Source organism: Lytechinus pictus, chromosome 11, assembly GCF_037042905.1.
Source record: "Lytechinus pictus isolate F3 Inbred chromosome 11, Lp3.0, whole genome shotgun sequence".
NCBI lineage: Eukaryota > Metazoa > Echinodermata > Echinoidea > Temnopleuroida > Toxopneustidae > Lytechinus > Lytechinus pictus.
Window position 1 is genome coordinate 10,841,737 of NC_087255.1, and position 23,598 is coordinate 10,865,334.

The following is a 23,598-nucleotide window of genomic DNA, read 5'->3' on the forward strand; positions in this document are numbered from 1 at the left end:
AGAAGTGGGGGTGACAGTCAGAGAGAAGTGAAAGTAAACTCTTTAAAAACACTGCTTAACCCTTAGGCACTTATATTATTTTGTAAATGTACATTATTAAGATCAAAACTAACAAAATATAGAACAAGACATTAATGGGCGTTCACACAGGCTCTTGCCCTTTAGAGTTTGGGGTTAAATGTTTTAATTCTACATAGGCCTAAGCCTAAATGGATGTATTCTTATATTCATTGCCGCACCAAATTAGTCTGCATGAGCTGGCATGAATGCATTGTAAAATTAAGATGTTTTTAGGGCCTACTCTTTCCGCGGATATTTTTGTGGACTCTTTCAATAGATAATTACTAAAAATACTGATTTTTTCCTTAATTAAGAAGAAGTAGGACAAAATGTCCAAATTTCTTCAACTTATTGGAAACTCAACAAAACATTTGAGTTATTAATTTGTTTTTTTGTAAATAACATTTGTCTTATGTTATTGCATTTAAGAGAGTCAGCAAGGAATAAATCGAGTGTGAAATTTTTTAATATCAATGCCGGTATGATTACCAGTATATCTAAACACAAGTCATCAAAATAGCAAGTTGAGGATATACTTTGAGAACATGTAGTAAAGGCCTATTGTGAGATTTCATATTTTTATATAAAAGTTTCACTACTTTTCTCCCCCCCCCCCCCCAACACATTTTCCGAACTTCTTGTGTTGCCCGCGTCATGTTGCTTGAAGACTTTTCAGAATGGATTCAACATCTATGCAATTATCATTTTCCCAGGCCCGTACAATCAACTTCTCGCACTGCATGTTACGCATCTAGCTAGCATTGAGTTTTTTGGCGTGTAAATTGTAATAATAAACATATCGGCGGCTTTAATGGCACGACGACAGCTCTCGCAGTCTCAGATTGGGAAAAGACGATTTAACTCGTTTGTTAGGATTATAAACTTACATTTGATTATTCAAGATGACACACAATGAAGAAAGATCACATTGGCTCAAAGAAGGTGCTATAGGAATAAGCGGTGAGTTTGTAACATGTTTCCAAATAATATTAACCTAACGTCTTGTATTTCCTAGTTGTAACGAACGAGAAGTTCGCCGATTGGCGTGGCGGAGGTGTGGCTGTTTTCGCTACGTTGATTGGATGCGAGAGATGCAGCTGTGCCTGTGCTTTAAGTAACAGCAGTGTGGACCTTAAACGTGAAGAACAGTTCCCCAGCAGTTTTTCTACCTTTTCTTTGGCTTTGAGTTCTCACCACCAAGTGTCTACTGAGGAGAATACTAGGACGTGAAACAGGCCCAAAACGAACAACAAGTCAACAACAAGAACAGTCAGATCAGACCATAGTCATAGACAGCTGGCAGCCCTCTGTTTCGAGGAGTTTTGTAACATATTTTTTAAAATTTTTATTTCTCCTCGTATACAGACGGCTCGCTATCGTGCAGCCACCATTAGGGGGGTAACAATGCAAAATCCCCCGACGGGGCTCATCGATTTTTGTCTTTTTTATAAAAATATATAACAAGAACTGTACCCAAATAAGGATTATTATATTCCGTTTTGGCTTGAAATGCACCAAAACGGGAAAAAATAAACTTAAAAGGGGAAAAACAGTGACTTACTTCGGCTGTCACGCAGCTCCCACTTCTCTGGTTGATCCCTGTACAGATCGAGCTAGAACTTCGGTCTTTGTATTTGGTGAGTGGATCCAACAGAGTTCAGTGGAGCAGCCAACATAATTAACAGAGACTGAAGTTTTTGGTCTAATCGGACCGCAGCTCAGGTCCCTATGTTAATGAGCAAAGTCAGAGGCCAGATTCATCCAAATCCTCTGGTGGCTGAATCCTCCTTGTGAATTGTGAATCGTGAGATTTTCTTTCTCCAAGAATTAACCCACTCATTCAATGACCAAGCTTATAACCTTGTTCTCAGTTATGAGTTATATCTCCATGTGTGGCAAAATAAGGTTGACAATGTTTGGATTATTTTCTCTTTTTCTTTGGGACAAATGCTTGATTTTTTACACCGACAGTTTCCATTACACCTATTCATCATACAACTTGACCCTCAAGTAAATTTGATTCTTTAAATTATTTTTTCTTAATTAAAAATAGAGATAAAAAAAGGAAAATTTTCTTGCCATATTATTTTCCACCAATAGAGGGCGTACACAAAAATATGCCCAAAATTCAAGTTTTTGAGCGCTCTAGTGAATACAAAAATTATTCCCAAGTTACAAATGAAAAATGAATTGCAATTGTATGGAAATTAGTAATTTTGGTCACAAAAGTGATATTTCAATCATTTTTTAAAGTGTGTGCTCTGTACAGCATTGGCATATAGTCCAACCTGTTGATTCCCACAGGCAGGGTGGTTGCAGTGAACAAGTGAATTACCGGTAACCTAGATCTACAAAGCTCAGTACTTTACCGGGGGGGGGGGGGGGGGGGTAGCCAGGTCCCAGGAGGCTAGAGAGTAAAAATCATTCACTAACATGTGCTTACTCTCTTGCCTTGAGGACTCCGTGATGATTTTTAAAAATATCTTACATCGCGGAGCCTTGAAATGGTCGGCACATGCCGAAGCGAGACTTTTCAACACTAGAGAAATCCATATTTAGAGGGTGCAATTGGTTTGTTTCTCTTGATTTTATTCATTTGTGAACCTTCATACGCCTAATGCGTACGAAGAGGTAAAAAATATGTTAGTATAGATTTGAAAAATGAGAGGTTTTTTACCAGACCGATCTCATGTAGGTCCCTCGATCCATTCGTAAACACCACAAATACAATAGGCTTGACCCTTGAACCGCTTCACTATGACGTAGCTTCGATGAGCTATGTTACGAAGAAGTGCCGTTTGAAGAACAATTCATAATGATAAATATTTACAATCAATATTTAAATTTTATTATTTAAAACATAAAAGGTCAAGTCCACCCCCAGAAAAATGTTCATTTGAAAAAATAGAGAAAAATCAAACTAGCATAACGCTGAAAATTTCATCAAAATCGGATGTAAAGTAAGAAAGTTATGACATTTTAAAGTTTCGCTTATTGTTCACAAAACAGTGATATGCACAACTCAGTGACAAGCAATTTTGATAATTGTATCTTAAAATGGAGGAGTGTTGGTGCCTCAACTGCGGACTGTGGGAGTTTATTCCATTGATTGACAACGCTTTGGCTAAAGAAGTGTTTCCTTATAAGTTATATCCAGTCTAGATCGTTGCTTGGCAAATTTAAGAGAGTGTCCTCTTGTTCTTGCACACTCTACTCTCTGGAAATAATTGTCCGGGTTTGATTTGTCCATTTGTGTCATGATTCGATATGTTTGAATGAGGTCTCCCCTTTCTCTCCTTTCCAATGTAGTAAAGGTTTAATCTGGCGAGCCTGTCTTCATAGGATAGATCATGGATATCAGAAATCATTTTCGTAGCTCTTGCTTGGACCTTCTCCAGTATTTTTTGTCCTTTGCTAGGTATGGATTCCAAGTCTGCATTGCATAGTCCAAGTGTGGACGTAACAGCGATTTATACAGTTTCAGGATCTCTTGTCTGTTTTTATAGGTAAAATTGCGCTTGATCATCCCTTGAATGACCAAATGCTTCTCAGAGTCAAAACATCCGAGTATTCAGAGTATTTACAAACAAATGAACAATTATTTATACAATGTTTTTAACAAGATACTTGGTATTTGGAAGTTTAGCTTGTGCTTCCTGAATATATCTCAATACACTGTTTCTCTCATACAACCAACAAATTCAGCAATCAATCACCAACATCAAATACGCTTCACTTGTAAATACTATTCAGAAACTTATGTACAACTTCTTGAAGCACTGACTACTTCTGCAAAATATAACCAATTGTTCCACTCATTTCAGTGGAAAATTAAAAAACAATAAAAAAATGGACGACTCTGAGACGTCAATAGTGTTCAATTAACAACCTATTTACATCATTTATAATCCTTAAATTAATACTACTCACTGGCGTTACAGAGTATAATATCAACATGCAACTGAAGGATAGAAGAAAATTAGACAAAAGATAAAAAGGAATGATTGTAAGAAGGATAGGAAAGAATGAGGATGAAGATACATAGAATAGCTAAGGATCATCTAACCTTCAGCGATAAAACATTTGTACATTACCAGAGGATAGAAGGAGAGAGCACACCGAGGGGGATAGAGGAAGTTTGAGTTTGAAGAAGAAATATAGCAAGAGAAGAGAGAACATTTCAAAATTTTGATACTTTATAGGAATAGCGAGTATAAAATCCCCCGCCTGGCAGATGTACATGTAGGGTCTCCACGATCCTGGTCACCGTTTCTCGGTTTGATAATACATGGTGATGGGACCGTCTTTCTGAGTTCGCCGTTGGACGATTTTCCCTGCTGTTGCTCAGAGCTACTCTGCAACGATGCATCAACCTACTGACATGACCCTCAGGATCAATTGTCTGTGTCTCGGCGTTGGCAAGGTATTCTTCCCATACTCTTTCGCAATGGTGTCGTCTTGTCTGAGTCTGGTTCTGTTGGTGGTAGGTCCAGAGCTGCTGCTCTTTCTGGTTGAGTTTCAGGTTCCGGTTCTGGATGAATTTCTGGTTGTGGCTAGAGTTCAACTGGTTGTGGCTGCAGTTGTTGTTGGGGTTCATTTTGGTGTTCTGGTTGATGGGAATTCAGTGGTGAAATAATAGAACTGGATGGTGACAAGCTTGGGATCTTCCTGTGATAAGGAAGGTTAGGTCGGAAATGGTATACACCAAAATGTTCATTGGTGATGGTTTAGCGCGTTAGAATGGATCACCAGTCATTCTTAACTTAACATATATTTTCTGCAATATCTGCTCTTTGTAATTTGAAACGGCCCTCTGGTTTGAAAACCTGATTGCAAAATTAAGCCAAAGCCAAATTCATCATTGAGCCAAGTTGCCTTTAGAATAGATCCATGAGACAAGGTGAATATTTTGTCTAATTTCCAGTGTTTTGTTGTTGAAATTTAATATTTTCAAATCCATTATCAAGTGAAGGAACATTAAATTGTTATAAATTGATAAATTAAAAAAATTATCAACCAGCCAGAGCAAGATTAGAACCTGTGTCATTATGTCAGTGCAGTATCTTAGACCTAACACTTTAATACATGTCCAATAGACAGCAAGCAATTGATGGCAGAATTGAGTGTTCTCAAGGTTTTCTAGAGTACCAAAGTGATGGCGCCACCAAATTTTTATTTTCATTTCAGTGTTTTGATACCATATTTTGGTCGTGCATGATGAAAAAACCCCACTACCAAAATTTGGTGGGAATCAGTCCATACAAAGTATGTGCCTGAGATATATGACCTCATGAATACGTTAGCCCCATTGAAGTCAATGTATTTTACCATTATGTTTTCATAAGGTCATTTCTTGGGTTGTGGGGGTTTTTCATCATGTTCTACCAAAATATGGTATCAAAAACAGTGAAATGCAAAATGACGTCACACTTTGGTGCGATACTCTATACCTCTGCTCCATAGAAGTTCTTTACATCCACTTCTCTGTTCTCTGTATTTTTGTTATATCCTACAATATACAAGTAGGTAAGATTCTTGCCAATTTGAGGATTGCTGGGAACTGTTACACAAAGAGTTGCATGTAGATGCAAGAAGCCAAAAGAAAAAAATAATGAGCAAGTCCCTAATATTTGTGTTGCATTAGTTGAAAGTCAAGTTGTATTTGATTTTTGGAGTTGCATTTGATAGCAAATCTTTCTGTAATAGTCCCTTGGATATAAAAATGTAGCTAAGACAAAAAGTCAGTCTGCTTGATAATATTTTTCCTTGTTTGCTTGACCATCCTCTGTAGTGGGTGTCCTGTACGGGACCACCAGTGTCCTTGTCGGACATCCCCTGGACACCATCAAAACCAAGATGCAGGCGCAGTCCGGCTATGAGGGCACCAACATGTTCAAGACACTGCTGAAGACACTGAGAACTCAAGGGATCATTGGACTTTACAGGTGATAATAGGCCTGTGGATGATGGTGGTGATGATGATGATTATGATGATGATGATGATGAGGGTGATGATGATGTTGGTGATGATGGTGATGATGATGATGATGTTGATGATGATGATGATGTTGATGATGATGATGGTGATGATCATGATGGTGATGATCATGATGATGATTATGATGAACAACATTTTGTGTGATACATGTATGATGTATCTGTGAAAGTCATTTAAAGGCACTGGCTCCCAAAAAGAATTTGTATTTTTAGAACCCTGACCCACATGCCACTCTGGCTTAACTTGCTCTTTTTTTTTCATATTTTTATTGTGGGATGGTACAAATAAAATGTTATTTACACAGCTACTCGAGAAGATCTATGGGTCTTTAGTTCAGACTAAGATGGATTGGTAGAGGATTCCAAAGAAGAGGAGGAACTGAGAAAAAAAATCTGGACATCTCAATGGTTTTAGGCGGGTACTGGGTACATAAGCACTTTGGGAGTACCGGTATATATTTTATTTTATTTTATATTATTTAGGGTGCTAAATCTCATTAACCACAAATAGTCAGCTTTTTCATGAATGATCAGTCAATGTTTGAATGATAGTCTAATTACAGTTCCCACAATTGAACTTGTACAGAAGCCGTAAGCAGGCTTTAATGCCAGCAGATATAAAAGGCAAACTCTAGAGAAAAAAAAACCCACATTTGCCCTATAAAGTGTTTTTGTTTGAAATAGTGCTCACCATGTACTCAAGTGGCTCTCTTCTTTTGAAATAAACACAGGTGTTTAAGAGAGTAAATTAATGCTGGTATTATGTTGGGGAAATGAATCAAAGGCTTATCTCATTTTGATTGGTAAAAACAGTTGAGTCAGTGTGAAATACATGATGTACATATTACAAATCATGCATTTCGATCTGTATTATTGAGATATTACTTACATGTAATTGAAAGTGTCTTAATTAGATGCTTTCCTTGTTAGTTACTTTAATTGACCTACTATATATACCTCATACGACTCTTATTCTCATTCTGCTCCCATCCCTCTTCGAGTGAAACCTATACAGTCTTTTTTTTCAGGACAAATGTTGTATGCTTGTCCTTTTCCATTCTATCTCATTTACCAGCACTCCCATCCCCAAAAATAATTCTGATAAGTTATTACAAAAATATGAAGCCCATACAGGGAATAATTTTCCTGGTATCGCATTGCAATATGCTCCACATTTTTGGAAGACCGCTATCAGTGGCATACCTAGGATTTCCCCCCCCCCCGTAGGTACGCTAGTGACCGCTATGCATAAAGTCTTTTGTGTAGCATATTTTTACATAGGACTGTAGTAGTTGAGAGCTTTTCTCTTATGACCAAAAATGCTATTCAAATTTGTAAAGCAAAATTATTCCCTACCATGTCAAGTTTTGTAAATGTAAAGATGATTTATGTTCAAGTTGTAAATTCATTACTCATGAAATAAACGTAATAAGTAAAAAATTACCATTTAAAATCTGATTGAAATGGGAGTATAATTTTACAATTAAAATGTTGAACTTTAAACAAATTTAGATCCCTTGTCGTACTTTTCGGGTTATTTTTTATGGAATAATAGTATGAATTCGATAAACATCTCTATATGTTTGGTATTTTTATATAACTTTCTTGTATCTTTTTTTTTAAATCCCTGTTTTATCTGCAGAGGGTCAATACCAGTGTTGTGGGGGTCCGGTATCTACAGATCAACACAATTTGGTGTCTTTGAATCTGTGTAAGTATCATACACATCAGGGATGAAGTTGGGCCGGCCTTGAGTCCACATTTTGCCAGTCTTCGGCTTGGCCTCGACCTGAGTCACTTATACAGAGAATATGGGAGAAGGTGTTCTCAAGGGAGCTCAGGGGTACCGGCCTCAAATACATCCCTGGTGGGTGTTTCATAAAGCTGTTTGTAAATTAAGAGTGAGTTTAAAAATGACTGGTAATCCTTTCCTAAATAATCACCAATGAACATCATTTAGCACAAGAAAGGACCACCAGTTGTTTGTAAAGTCACTCTTAACTTAAAAAGAGCTTTATGAAATGGCCCCCAGATATGCAGACACAATGGATGATTTCAAGTGTTGGTGCTGGTGTTAGCGGTGGAAACACAATTTAAATTGTCTTTCAGAGGTCCACCATCCAATGTGAGGTTACATAAGGATCCAATCCACATTATGGAAAGCTTATGTGAGATTGAATTAATCTCGGGATTAAACATCTTGAGGGGGGGGGGCATTGTGGTCTAACAGTTAGTGGTTATGACTCTCCTCTTTCAATCAGAGGGAAGTGGGTTCGATCCCAGCCATTGCATGTTTTCCTTCAGCAAGAAATATACCGGTACAGCGCTGCACTCAACCCAGGTGAGGTGAATGGGTACCCGGCAGGATTAATTCCTTGCATGCACTGAGTGCTGGAAGGCAGCTTGAACTAAGTTTGGTGCATTTCTTAATCCCATTTCATAAAGACTTAATAACAAATTTACAATTTTCATAACAAGTTTACTGTCATCCAATCAAATCAAATGATTTCAGTAGCTTAAAACTATTGTTGCAAATTAGTTACACCATTTTCATGAAATGAACCCCTGGTGGGTGTTTCATAAAGCTGTTTGTAAATTAAGAGTGACTTTAAGAACGACTGGTGACCCTTTCTTACATGCCTTAAATAATCACCAGTGAACATTTAATTTACCACAAGAAAGGATCACCAGTTGTTCTTAGAGTCACTCTTTACTTACGAACAGCTTTATGAAAAGGCCCCCTGATGTGAATAGCAACCCAACACCAAGTATTTCTTACTTCTGCACAATACTAAAAAGCTTTTGCCAAGTCTTTTAGCAAGAATCCTGCTAAAAAGGGCGTAAGCGCCTTTCACACCTGGGGGCCCATCTTATAAAGAGTTGCAATTGATTTGATCAATCGCAACTATGGAAAGCCAGCAAAGTCAACATATAAAATGCATGTTTGTTCAAAAAAACTTCTAGATATGAATGTATATCTTTAAGATTCATTGATTTCTTGACAATTCAGTGTGCTCCTTTGTTTACAAAGGACATTTGGCAAATTTCCTGCAGAAAAAATTATGACACTGATGGATTCCCATAGAGGTACGATTGATTGGATCAATCGTAAGTCTTGTAAGACAGGGCCCAGCTTTCTTATCTTCCCCATTGCTTTGTCTATGGTGATTGTTGATAGCAGTGAAAAGATGCTTGTAGGATTCTTGCATGAAAGACGCACTACAGACCTTTGTCATGATGCCATAGAATGTTTACAACACAGGCGTGGGTCCAGCTGGATTAGACAAAATACCATTTTAGGGGCCATATTGTTTTTGCACAATAGCTGGCTTCTCAAAACTATTGTGTCTCATCCGGCTAGATCCGCGCCTGTTACTACATACCTTTATATACACTAATATCTCATATCTTATATGGTGATGTTTGAAAACCGCATTTATTATATTTTAATTTTCCAGGTATGCCTTTCTTATAACGTACCCTAGAACGTACATGTGTGTGCAATTTTCATATCCTGTAGGCTGTATGTTAATGCTTTAAAAAATATGTTTTTATTCTTCAGGTATACATTTCTTGATAATCCGACATGTAAACGAGAAATACCCCTTACTGCTGGATTACAGATGTAAGTAAAAATCAAAATCATTCCATCTTCATTGCAGTTTATGGCAGATTATTTATTTATGATTTTTTTTCCAGACAAATTGATAGCAGGCATGACAAAATAAAATGGAAACATGTGGTTAACACATTATACAAGAATATTATTAAAGGGGAATCCAGCCTTTGCCATAAAATGTTGTGTTGGGAAGGAGAAAAATAAATTAAACAAAATGGCGAAAGTTTGAAATAAATCGGACAAGGAATAAAAAAGTTATAGCTGCTTTTAAATTGAGATAACTAATAGTATGTAGATTTCAAATTGGCAACTGGGTAAGTAAATTATGACAAGGGGCAAGGACAACCTTCCCATAGGCGATGTACTTTATTATCAGGGATTTGTGGTTTTCTCCTAAGTACCCATTCCCCTGGGGCAGTAATCTAAATATAATCCAGGTAGTATATTGTTTTATGTCCTCATGAAAGAAAAATATAATTTGAAATATAACTTTTTGGGAAAATGACATTTTAGCCACAATATGTATTGGAGTACATGGAAGAGTAGTCCTTGCCTTACATCACTATGACATCCCATATGCGGCCAATTTGAAGTCTCCATGGGTATAGTGATTACCAATATTTACAACTTTTAAAAAATCATAACTTTCTTGTTGTTTGTCCAATATTGTTCAAACTTTCACCTATCAACTTGTCTGATTTATCTTTTTCTTATAAAAACAAGTTTTTATTTGGGTTGGATTCCCCTTTAATTAAGAAGTTGAGCACCAGCCACTGCCTGGGGATCTCCTATTAAAGAATTGAAAATTCTGTCAAGAGGTTCTCTACATTGGCTGGTACCAATTACCAGTCATTCCAAGGGGGGATACCATGTTTGTTATTTAGAAAAAAAAATTGTTAAAGGTGTTGTTATTCATGAACAAAAATTTAGGCATATGAAATAAGGTAGAAAAAAAACGTGAATATTTGGAAAAAGGGTGTTTTTTAACCGCCTGGATGACTTGTAAATGGTATGTTTTTCACTATCATATATATATATATATAAGGCATTTTCACTAGGTAAATTTGCTGTTACTTAATTGCATGTAATTGACAGTATTTGCCAAACGTCTTTATATGGGCTATTCCACGGTTACTCACCTTACATTTGGAGACACCTTGACTCATACTTGGAGCTGTAACTCCATTATTATTGCTAGGAACTAAACATCTCTTTATCACAACATAGTATGCAGTCTGACTATCATTTGTATTAAAACAAAACTTGGGAAATTTCATTATGCTCCTGGCAAATCTTTGAAATGTGTCGGTTACTCATGTTACATGATTTGGACATGCATAAAATGAAAAGTGTCCTCATGCAAGGCTTTTATGAAAGTTGATTATATCCATTTCTAAGAAGTATATTAGGGAGACAAATTTGTATATAATTCAAAAAATAAAGAACCCATGGTTTTTACTAGGGGTGCAGATAAAGTGGTTACTCACGTTACGGTTCAGATGGGCTATATGTACAAAGACACATTGAGCTCATGTCCACCAACCTATGGAATTGCCCATATGGAAAGAAAATCCCCACCTGAGATGGGTATCTTTGCAAACTTGATTTAAAAACCCTTATGTGAGGAAAACATGACTGAATACTTTAAATAGAATATTCTGAGTTCGAAAGATATTACTTGATCAGGGTTATTTTTAAAGTCTATGTTGGATTCACTGGCGGATCTCCAGGGGGGGGGGGGGGGCACAGCCGGCCTGTGCCCCCCGCCCCCCCTCTTTTGAGAAGCAAAATTAAAATTTGTAATGTAAAACTGCCGTTGAAGCAGAAGTGTGCCCCCCCCCCCTTTTAAACTGAATATCCATAATTTTTGGTTAAAAACCTTTTTTTTTTTTTTTGCTTGTCAAAATTTTCCTCAGAAAAATGTGCCCCCCCCCCCTTTTGGAAAATCCTGGTTGGATCATCCCTAAAAGTGTTTTGTAATTCGACAAATTTACAGCTTCTCTGCAATCTACTTTTTCTAATGTATTTTGTTTCTTGTTGTTTCTTAAAAACAAAATCCTCTGCAGACGTGTAGTTTTAGCCGGATTATGTGGATCTACGGCCCGTGCAATTATTGAGTGCCCTTTGGAACTAGCAAAAGTAGGTGTATTCATCTGATGGTTAATTTTTAAAGGAATCGATAAGCTCTAATAGGAGGACCATGTGTTTGGATCCTACCATGGCACTAGCATCTTTTGGCAAGACTTCAATATACACTATGCTATTATTCCTCTGATGTTGAATGGGTGTTTGGATGTGTTGTGTAGCAATCCCGACTATCGCCCTGTCACCAGAGGGTCATGTGGTTGAATCCCTCAAGGCGCAAGCATCCTCTGGCAAGGTGTAAGTGCTACTCTTCCTCCAAGGTGTTAAAGAAAACCAAAATCCAAGAAAAGAAGCAATCTTATTGGAAAGAGTAAAATGAGAGGAACCATTCAAAACAAGTTTCATCAAAATCGGTTGTGAAATAAGCAAGTTATGGACATTTAAAAAGTCTTGTACTTTCTGTGGGAATCCTCAAATTGGCAAACATGTTTCAAAATGGCTGATTTTGTGGACAGCTCTCCATTCTCATTTACGCTATGTGATTATGTGATTTCATACCTATTTCTCTTTATTTTAATTCTTTATTTTCAGATAAGGAGGCAAACACAACAAACATGGTCATTCAGAGGACTTTACAAGGTCAGTATAAATATAATTTGTTCAGCTTTTAAGAGGTCATAATACAACAAATTTGATATGCTTTCTTAGACCTTAGAGAAATTGAAAACATAGTATTCATAAAATGTTTAAAGCTAATCAACTGTGATTGGTTGACTGGCAGATCAGTACCTGGAACTCCGACATGGTGGTATACTGATGATTAAACCTGGGTTTACCTTGAGACTAAACAAGTATCTAAGTGCACACTTCCATATAATACTTAGCCTTCAGACAAAGCCGTGTCTAATATGATGTTTATACCGAATGACTACCGACTGAAAAAAAAGACTAATTGCAAAAGGGCAGGTGCATGTGAGCAATGCAAGCCCAGTCACAGGGCCTTTAGAAACCTGACTAGGATTTCTTATGCCCGTCTCACGCTCTGCGATCCGGTGAGACGCGATTTTCAAGAAATCGCATTTTGCCCTAAATACGAAAGCTCCAAGAAATAAAACGATTTTATTTAAAGTTTGGCATATTGTTGGGAAAACTAAAATCATATTTGCGGCAAGCCGTATGGTCAGAGTAAAATCCAAATCAGCTTTAAATCGCAGCCGATGATGACGTCATTACAATTTGGAATTGAATTTGTTTTTATTCATTCTGGGAGGCTCTAACTGGACTGAATTTCGATTTCAGTAGTCCTACCACTATTCTGAACTCTGATCCATAATATTTCATTAGTTGGAATATCCATATCAAATGTTATCAATTAATTTGAAATTCGGATCGCAACAAATCGCATAGTGTGAGACAGGCTTCAGGTTAAGCAATGTTTCCTACCAGCAAATTCTAGCTGAGAGGTACATGTAGCAGCCAGTCAGCGAGAGTATCATTTGCATCAGTGAACCCCGTACCACAGAAGTGAACACGTACCGGACCCACGACGTCAGCATTTTTGGTACGGATTGGCGCGCTCATGAATAATTTATACCTTCACGTATCGGCCAGAATCCAAAAGGCCACTCAATACTAAAGTCACTCGATCTCGCATTCACTCGGGTCTTACCAACTCTCTTTGTCAACTGCTCGTCTCGTCTTAGCCACAACTTGAGAAGGAATATAACTAAGTCGGAAGGCCTTGTCAATATGCTATATAATGCTAGGATTCATCTTCCTTCTTTGATATTCACAGAAAAAGATTACCAAATAATTAACAGAAATTCATTGCATACTCAAATCTTTTTCTACTCTTAAGTTTACTATTTAAGTTTGAGGAGCAACTGCTCACCCCTAATGGAAGAATCTAATTGTCATTGTAGCAGCATTTAGAGGCTAGGGAAATAAGTATCGAAAATCTATGCAATAAATGATAATAATAATCAAATTTGCATCTATAGTGCGTATCACTAACTTTAACAGAAGTATCTGATTGACTCTAAATAGACTGTAAATAAACTTTGGAATTCCCTTCATTTTTGCAGGGTTTTGGAGTGACTTGGTGCAGGACGCTAGGATTGATGACAACCTACTTCATCCTCATTGACACACAACGGAGGCACTTCCCACAAATCTTTGAACAACGTATGATCGGTCCTTTCCTCGTCTCGGGGACAGCAGCAACATATCCTTTATGACAACTATTTTCTTTTTATTTTATTTAAAGGAGAATGAAACCCTTGAAACCGGCTGAATCCATATCAAAGAGAAAAATCAAAGAAACATATTGTTGAAAGTTTGAGGAAGATTGAATGAATAATAAGAAAGTTATGAGCATTCGAATATTGAGATCACTAGTGCCATGTAGATCCTCCCAACGGCAATGCCACCAAGATCTGTGATATCACACACGTACAACTCCCTCATTACTAGCTTTAGTACTTATTTCACTTATATTCTCACTTTTATAGAGTCTATCACAAGGTGAGGTGTTCTCTTTATGAGATGACAAGTACAGAGGTTTCACAACATTATATCATTGATGAATCGTTTGTCATATGATTAGAATGAGCAAAAAGAGATGTTTTGGGGTATATTTTCAGTGTCCAAATGGGAGAGTTGTACGTTTGTGACATCACAGATCTTGGTCGCATTGCCAATGGGAGGATCTCCATAGCATTAGTGATCTCGACATTCAAATGCTCATAACTCTTTTATTGCTAGTCCTATTTTACTCAAAGTTTTGTTGATCTTATTCTTTGATTTTTCTGCTTTCACAAAAGCTAACTTGCTCCAAGAGTTTCATTCTCCTTTAATAACTTTCAGAGGTGTTGTGTTGTGGATAAGTCTCCAGACATGAACCATAATGTCAGGGGTTCGAATCCCATCGCAGCGCTTGCTTCCTTCGGCAAGATGTATTTCCACAGCTCCCACTCTTCACCCAGGTGTAGTAAATCAAATGGGTAATCGGTAGGAAAGAATATTGAATGCTGAGCACTCTATCAGGTTAGCTCTCCTCCGGGGGGGGGGGGGGGGGGGGGGGCACTCAAATTATATTTTGATAGGGGTGTGCCTCACGAAACCCTGAAATGGGGTCTAAGGAACTGACTACAAGCGTAAAATACGGGGTCTTGGGAACTAAACTATGTATTGTGCGGTGTGAAAATCATGGTCTACAGAACGAGATCGCGGTACTGTAGGTACGGTACGATGCACGCTAGCACTGTGCAAGTATATGTTGGCGCTAGCAGTGCATGGAGCTGCTAGCGGCTACGTAATAGGGAGTTGTGAAGCAGTGCATGCAGCTCTCGCATGCGATGCTCGCACTGGATAATTTTAGCAGGGCTGGGGAACTGAGATGTTTTGTAATGGGGGTCTTGCGAGCGGGACGGGGCGACTTCTGAACGAAACTTTTATCATTCGGAGTATCTAGAGAACTGAAAATTAGGTCTGAAAGAGGGGGTCATCAAAGCGGCACATCCCCGTACCTCCAATATATGTGAGTGCCCCCCCCCCCATGACATGACATCTGCTCCTGTCAAATATATCAGATGGCATTGGGTTAGAGGAAGGGTTGTAATAGAGTTTTTTTTGTCAAAATAGTGTAAAGATAAGGATTAGGGTTTATTTAGTTTCGGAGGTGTATAGGATTTATGTTTTGCTTAACGTGCAGATTTTCCATCAGAGCAATTGTCGCCGGAGCAAATGTCATGGATCCCTCTTAAAGCCAGGGTAGTCGTAGAATGTAGCACTTAAAAACACTGTGTTAACTGTTAAGCACTATATAAACGTTGCATATTATCATTATCATTATTCAATGAGGAATTTACAATGCAGTCAACTGTGTTCATAAAGACCACCCGATAGAGATAAGAAAAGGGGTCTTAATGAACAGGTTCCTATAAATTTCTCATGAAATCATTGTTTGCTGCATTAACATCAGTTTAGCCAATCGCAGTTAAGTTGAAAATTATTTACCTTAACTTGTGTTTTCTGCACTCTGTCTTGGTGGATTGTCTGGCCTCTAGAATACATGAAATCTCAGGTTCAAGGAAATTATGGAAAGTAAGTATTAAAATACATAATCGCAATAATTTTGGGGTGATTGGTAAAAATTATTAATCATTACTTTTAAATACTTAGACCTCTTGTAAGGTACCCTAAAAGATAAAGTTTAGAGTTACGGTTGTGAGTTTAACTCTCTCAAAGTCGTTGAGAAAGGTTGTTCTAGATGGAGGAAGGAATTTGTGTTAACTTGAATGTATTGGAATATTTTGATATTTTATGTTAATATGTCAGAGCTGCCAAGATGTATTTTGCATTTTTAGCATTCCTGTCCTCTGAATTCAGTATTTTCATAAGTGTTTTGATGTCATTTACTCATCTGTGGCTCAAGATTAAAAACAATCACATTTGCAAAGTTTGCATCTTACACACTACTGAAATCTCTTCCAAACAATAATACACTTCCAACAATAGCATTATTCCTCGTTGAATAGTTGTATGTCTGGTAGAGCTGATTTTGAAGACGTTTTGATGATTTTTGTGACAATGATCGGATTGTATCACGAGACACCTCAGTACAGTCCACAGATGAACATGGTACTCTGCAAAGATCAGTATATTTGCATTTGATGTCATATATCACATGCCCACATACATGTATATTTACCTTGGCAAGTTGGAGCTCCAATTCTCTGCAGTCCCATGCTCAGACAATTGATGCCAGGTTTTGTTCACCAGATGGCCATGCAAATGCAATACACAAATGACATGGCTGGGCAAGAGGGTAGAAATTGGAGAAAAGCGTTCAGCAAGAGATAGATTGTCATCATTCAATTGGAGGACTTGCCGTGTGGAAGTAGAAGACAAATGATAAAGTCTTTGAAAGAGTTGATGAGTATCACAGTCATCAAGTTGTTCAGAGCAATACTCTCTTGTAGCCTTTGCAAGTTGTTTGCTGTAGTGACGACGTTCATCCTTCGTGATCTGGTGGTCAATTGCAAGAGAGATGATATCGTCTCTCAAGTTGTGTTAATCTTTGCTTCACTCTTCCTAAGGTCATCAGTAAACCAACGTGATTGAGGCCTAGTCATTACAAATCTTGTAATCAGTGGGGCATGCTTATCAGGTAGAGCTTGAAGTACCTTGTTATATTGAACAACCTTCTTGTCAAGGTCAGAAGCAGTTGATCTACAAAGTTCAGACTCTAAGGCCCGAATTCACAAAGGTGGTTTTGAAAACCCACGGTTGAGTCCATGGTTTATGCAGATTTCCTTTGTAAATTACACTAAAATTTACTGTGTATATTAAAAAATGTCCAACGCTGATGCGCGCTTTTGTCACAGTGCGCCAAATTGATGCCTGTTGCCGTGGTTATCCATGCTATTTTATTCATGAGTCCACTGTTTGAATTAATGAGTCCACTCTTCAAACAGTAGATTGAACATTAGAAATCACATCATCAGATCCTCTTGTCAGAGTCAAGTCCAAAGTATAGCCCTCTTGATGGGTGGGAAAGTCAACGTGCTGGATCAAGTTGGCTGATGAAATCAAGTCCAGAAACAAAACTACCTCTCAATCTTTATCATCATCGACACAAAAAGTTAAGTCACCACTGACCACAAGATGGTTGCGTTCAGATGCCAATCCTTCAAGAAAGGTTAGCATGAATGCTTATGAGGAATTCCTTTTCTTCATCTTAAATTCTTTATTTTGCTATTATGATTCCCTTTTTGAGGTTGGACAAGGTTGTCAGCTCTGCATATGGGTATGGGGTATTGAAACTTATAGGAATAAAATGTGTAGGGCCCTATATATTTAGATCTTGCAAAGGCAGAGGCATACATTTTAGCATTTGTATATTTATGTGAAGCAATGTTATTGTTATGTTATGGTGTAGGATAAGTACTGAATACTGAATTCCTGTAACTTTTGGCATTGCATTATTTTGTCTTTTATCACAGGGAGATGTCGACACTGCAGAGGATGCGCCTTGTGGTCAGAGAACGTGGTGGATTCCTCGCTCTCTACCGTGGGATTGGACCGGGCACCCTACGCAGCTTCATCTCGAATGGCACGAGTATGGTCGTCATGGCGAACGCGCAGAAGAAGGTCTCGGAATGGGGTTTGAGGGACAGCTGATGACCGGTCCAAGGTCCACAAGTCTTTGAGTCTTTCCATGCAGATTTTGCTGAAATATCACAATGCTGCTCATCAGAGGGACCCTTAACCAGCGATCTCTTCAATAGTTCAGTACAAGTTATTCTGATCTACAGAATAGCAAACATCCATGTAGCTGAACTTATTTGGCCATATTTCAATTATGTCTACGTTGTCGGTCCACTTGATGTGAGGGGTCAGTTTAATAGCCATATGTTCTAAATGCAGTTGGTCTAATTCACAGAACGTCCAATAACATTATTGGGGAACTCATTTGGTCCAATAGCATTTTATTCTTAGTAGTTGACCCACATCCATTTGATGAGATGGTCAGTTTATAGTCATGCTGCATATGTATCCTAATAGGTGTTGGTCTAATTCCAAGAATGTTCAACACTGTTATTGCTGAGCTCATTTCGTCAATTATCTAATTGCTCTTAATGCCACTTGGTTATTTTTTCCCATTTTATCCTCATTTCCCCCATTTGTCTGAAAATTTTATCTATTACCAATTCACAGATTTATTCAAAGACCCAGACTGAAGCAAAACGTGATGTTGATCAATATTACATAAATCAAAAGCTTATAAGCTTTGAAGCACAGCAATGCAATTTCCATGCATTTTCACTGTTTGCCAGCTGAATATTTTGCTTGAGAAAAACTCAAAAAAGCAGGTCACAGGTTTGTGCATTTAAAAAAAAGAAGATTTTTTTAAAAGATTTTTTAAAAGATTTTTTAAAAGATATTTTGTGCAGAGTTGCTTATTTGATGCAGCTCTCCATTCCTACCTCAATTCATATTATGTGTAACATTTTTTTCCTTTACATAGTTATCATGAACAATCAAGAGCTAAAGAAGGAAATCACAAAAAACATGGTCAGGAGCTACTCTTCTTCCATCTAAGCAAAAATACTGTCAGTGTCATTTTCCCCTGCAAATTGTTGTGTTTTTTAATGGAATTTGTAATATGCAAATCAAGAAAATTATTGACCTATTTTATATACACAATATAAAGCAAGTAATACAACTGCATAGAGTCTGTAATAGCAGTAATTTTACAAAAAAAACCTGGCTGAGGATGGGCATCCCTCACAAATGCACTTCTAACATCACAAAATCATGGTATTGTAAAAATGGCGCATGCTTTTATTATAACAATATTATTACTTTATTATTACAAAAAGATAATTGAAATTGAGTAGTGATGAAATTAGATAATGCTACCTCATGCAGAGAAAGAAAGGAAATGGCTATAAACAACCAAACAATATTTGAGATGAAATAGTATCTGGATATCTGTGAATCATTTCAACAAGTTTTATCTCTTCCAACCCAATCCAAGAATTTGTAGAAGGCCAACATCTAGTTGCCTTATCTAGGGCACCAATGAGACTAAAATAACACCAAAGATGTATGTTCATGATTCTTGTAACAGCCTCTTAAGTTTACGGTTCTATTATTCCCATCCCATCCCCCCCCCCCTTCCCCTCTTCGACCCCTGCCCCTCCCATCCCTACTGCTAGAAGAACTTTTCAGGTTACATATACTGAGCCTCCAACCCCAAGCACCTGCTGATCTGGAAATTCTCCCACCTGGATCCCCAAGCAAACTGGAGACTTCAACTTGATTTGCGGGAAGCGCACATCACGAGCGCGAAGTCCCTTGCGGTCGGGGTGTAGCTCTAGGGTCCCAGATGCTCTCCCGTGCTATCTCGGGCTTATTTCCAATATATGATGACTCTAAGTAAATGATTTTATGAATCAAATCATATATTTTGGCTTTATAAAACTTCTTTTCATATATCATTCCTTCATGCATGCATATTGAAATTGATAAGCATTTACAAAACCATACATTTTTGCAATATCTTTATTTTGTATCAACTAGTATTAAGACATATTAAATACTACCTCACCTTAAAGGAGAATGAAACCCTTGAAACCAGCTGAATCCATATCAAAGAGAAAAATCTAAGAAACATATTGTTCAAAGTTTGAGGAAGATTGAATGAATAATAAGAAAGTTATGAGCATTTGAATATTGAGATCACTAGTGCCATGTAGATCCTCCTATCGGCAATGCGACCAAGATCTGTGATATAACAAACGTACAACTCCCTCATTACTTTAATACTTATTTCACTTATATTCTCATTTTTATAGAGTCTATCACAAGGTGAGGTGTTCTCTTTATGAGATGACAAGTACAGAGGTTTCACAACATTATATCATTGATGAATCGTTTGTCATATGATTAGAATGAGCAAAAAGAGATGTTTTGGGGTATATTTTCAGTGTCCAAATGGGAGAGTTGTACGCGTGTGACATCACAGATCTTGGTCGCATTGCCAATGGGAGGATCTCCATAGCATTAGTGATCTCGACATTCAAATGCTCATAACTCTTTATTGCTAGTCCTATTTTACTCAAAGTTTTGTTGATCTTATTCTTTGATTTTTCTGCTTTCACAAAAGCTAACTTGCTCCAAGAGTTTCATTCTCCTTTAAATTGACATTCCATATCCATCTTGTCTCATCTGCATGGGGCCTGAAAGAGGGAGAGTTGGAGTCTCTGCATATATTCCAAAAGTTTATATCGTGCAATTTTTCTTTTGGACAATTACATTTGGGTGTGACTATAAACACCATATGTGTGTTAAATATCTTATTCTTTGACATATGAAAACAAGTTAAATATCAATTTGTTGACTTCCTCTTTTAAAACGAATGGCAAAAGAGAAGAAAATGAATAGATAAAACTATCATCATTGTATACAAAAGAGTGATATAGGTATTTATTTAGAATAGACTGTGGATTTCTGAGCTTTTGAAATGTTATTATTTTATGAATCTGAGATGTAAATAAGATATAAAGTTATATTTTTGGAATGGCAAATAAGAGGTTCAGTTTTTGATGACTTGTATGATTATTGTGTGTGTTCTACATTCCCCTCATTGATTATTTGATATATGCAAGAGAGTGTAAATTCTTGCATGATACCTTCACAATATTGCATATTAAAATAGTGTGCCTAATTTTCTATGAAAGATACTATTTAGTTCTGTTCCTTTTTGTGTATTGGTAAACAATTCTCTCAAAGTAATGTGGAAGTTGTTTAATTAATGCATTAAAGATAAATGGCAGTTCTGCTAATGATTTCAAAAGAGATCTTAGAGAATCCAATAAAATGACCACTGAAGTGTCTTTATGTATGAATAAAAAAAGATGTTCCAAATGATTCTGATGAAATTGTGTAATTGCTGAGAAATGAGCAAAATAAGCATGGGATTCCATCCAAATATCAGGGGGGGGGGGGTGTTTCACAAAGATTTAAGTTTGACTTAGAGTCGCACTTAAATGCTGAAGCGTACATAATATTCAACGCGCGATGTGCGTCCTCTTGGCATGATCTGACCAATGTGCGACTCTAAGTCATACTTAAATCTTTGTGAAACACCCCCCACGTTTGTTTCCAAGCAATAAATATGCACTGTCCCACAGATGTTCATAATCTGTTTTTGGGATCTTCTGTGTAATTGTTTTTCATCTTAGATGTTATGATTTCACGAAGTTCAGTTTATGTACATGTAACTGTACCTGATCTAGATCAACAATGATATAGTGACAATTAACCTTGATTTTACAACCTGTCTCATGAAATTAGTGTTCAATGTAAAAAAAGAAGAATATTATGGTGCATATTTGCTGCAAGTCAGATGCGCTACACAGGGATACAGATGCATGGGACAGATGTTTCTTAGTGTAATATGAATGTGATGGTAAATGGGCAAAAACACTTCTGCCATGGTCATTTTTTCTTGAAATATGAAGATTTTTTTTTTCTTTTTGGTCTCATTATTTCTTGCAATTCGATGTTTGTATACTCCTGGAATTCTTTAGTCACAATATGTTACTGTATAGATAATTTTTATAATTCATATATTTTCAATGCGCAAATTTTTTGCTTGCCTTTTCTAGTGCAAATATTTAATATTAGACCGATAAATAGGTCTATTTCTGTCAGGGATCTGCTGAGACTTTGTCTGGCTCCGTGGTATCCTCTCCGTCAATAGACTGATGACGGCCATTGGGCTCGTAATGGTGGAGGTTCAACCGATGCTTAACCACAGCGTCTATGGAGAAAAGGGTGCGCTAGCGCATCCTCCTCGATTACCGCGTAATTCCTCCTTTTATGGGCGGAAAGGGGCACAATAATAAAGAGAAAATAATAATGAATGCAATTATAATCAGCTTACCACCTTTCCGAAATAAATGCTGGAAAATACCGAGTTAGTCAAGCGTCGGTCGAACCTCCACCATTACGAGCCCAATGGCAGATATCCGTGTAGGAGGAGGAAAAAACAATCAGAAAATATGAAAAAAAACTCCTCCGAAACAGCGGATATGTCAGTCTAATTTAATATTATTTATGTCAATGCACAAATGCTGCCTATATATTTCATGTACTTTGCTTATTTTGTTGTATGTAATCATGTATATGATAAGTCACTAGTTTGTCACTAAAGCACAAACTGCCATATATTTCCTTATTCTGATTTTCACAAGTGCTGCAGTTTTAGTTATTGTAGGATGGTTATTTTGTCATTTTCCTCTTTTGTTTATTTCTAACTTGTGTTTTCTTCATCTGTTTTACATTTCTGTTCTGTCGAGACTTCAGTTCATTTGCATTTCTTTTCAGCACTGCCCTTGCAGTCTGAACTTAGGTTATTTAAGTTTAATGATATAAATATTCAGTTGCCATTCATGCTTTCCACTCTGAATTCCTTTCCTCTCATTCTCTTTTTCGTCATTCCTTCTCTATTCAGGTGTTCCACTCATTCCATCCCTCAACTGACTCCTTAGTTTCTATTTCCATTATTACATGATCACCAGACATCCTCTTATCATCTTCGTCTCATTCCTTATTAGTTTATCCTATGAATTGGGTTCTCATATTTGAGTTCGATCTTTCCATTTTCTTTAGTTTGATTGGTTGTTATTTCTAATTTAAAAATGTATGTAAATTATACAATGATGCTGAGTTTAGCTGAGACAAAGTAGTCCAGAGATTAAATCAGTGCACTACCAGACTTCTTCGACTTCAGTTCAGTTTATTTGCATCTTCTCCTAGTTTCACTTACGTCCCCTTTGGTTTGATGATTGATTGATTTGAGCTACTACCGTTAGAACTTCTATGATTTTCCAGCCCTAAATAATCTTATCAACTTTACGTTATGATGGCATATGAATGTCTTTTAGTTTTATGATTTTTAGGAAAGAATTTGGGTTCTTATATCGGGTTCTTATATTTTTAGGAAAGAACACCAAACAGTATATTATGAAAATTATGTTATTTAAATTGCTGAATCTATAAAGACCTGAAATTGGTAGCATGCAAGTGTTTCATGCAAGTAATGCAAAGCTTCAAATTCCATAATTTCTGTTATTTTTCTTCGGATTTAGATGAAAAAAAGCTGTATTTTTCAGTGTGATTCTTATCTTTTTTGATGTTATGTTACATTCTAAATTCCAAGGATTTGAAATAAATCCAGATCAGCTTTGAATAGTGACCAACCGAATATTAGATTTAGATTTAAACCTTGGATTTAAATCTAAATCTAAAAGATTTGAATTGAT

The 23,598-nt window shown here is 37.0% G+C and overlaps 1 protein-coding gene across 1 annotated transcript; it reads left to right on the forward strand.

The window, feature by feature from the left end:
* The first annotated feature begins 817 nt into the window (after positions 1-817).
* LOC129270805 (uncharacterized) lies at positions 818-21,142 on the forward strand. Its single transcript, XM_064106728.1, has 9 exons — positions 818-1,020; positions 5,852-6,005; positions 7,700-7,768; positions 9,620-9,682; positions 11,743-11,815; positions 12,353-12,400; positions 13,846-13,985; positions 15,800-15,865; positions 17,767-21,142. The coding sequence occupies exons 1-9, from the start codon at positions 963-965 to the stop codon at positions 17,942-17,944; spliced, it is 849 nt and encodes a 282-aa protein (XP_063962798.1). The 5' UTR covers positions 818-962; the 3' UTR covers positions 17,945-21,142.
* Positions 21,143-23,598: the final 2,456 nt, after the last annotated feature.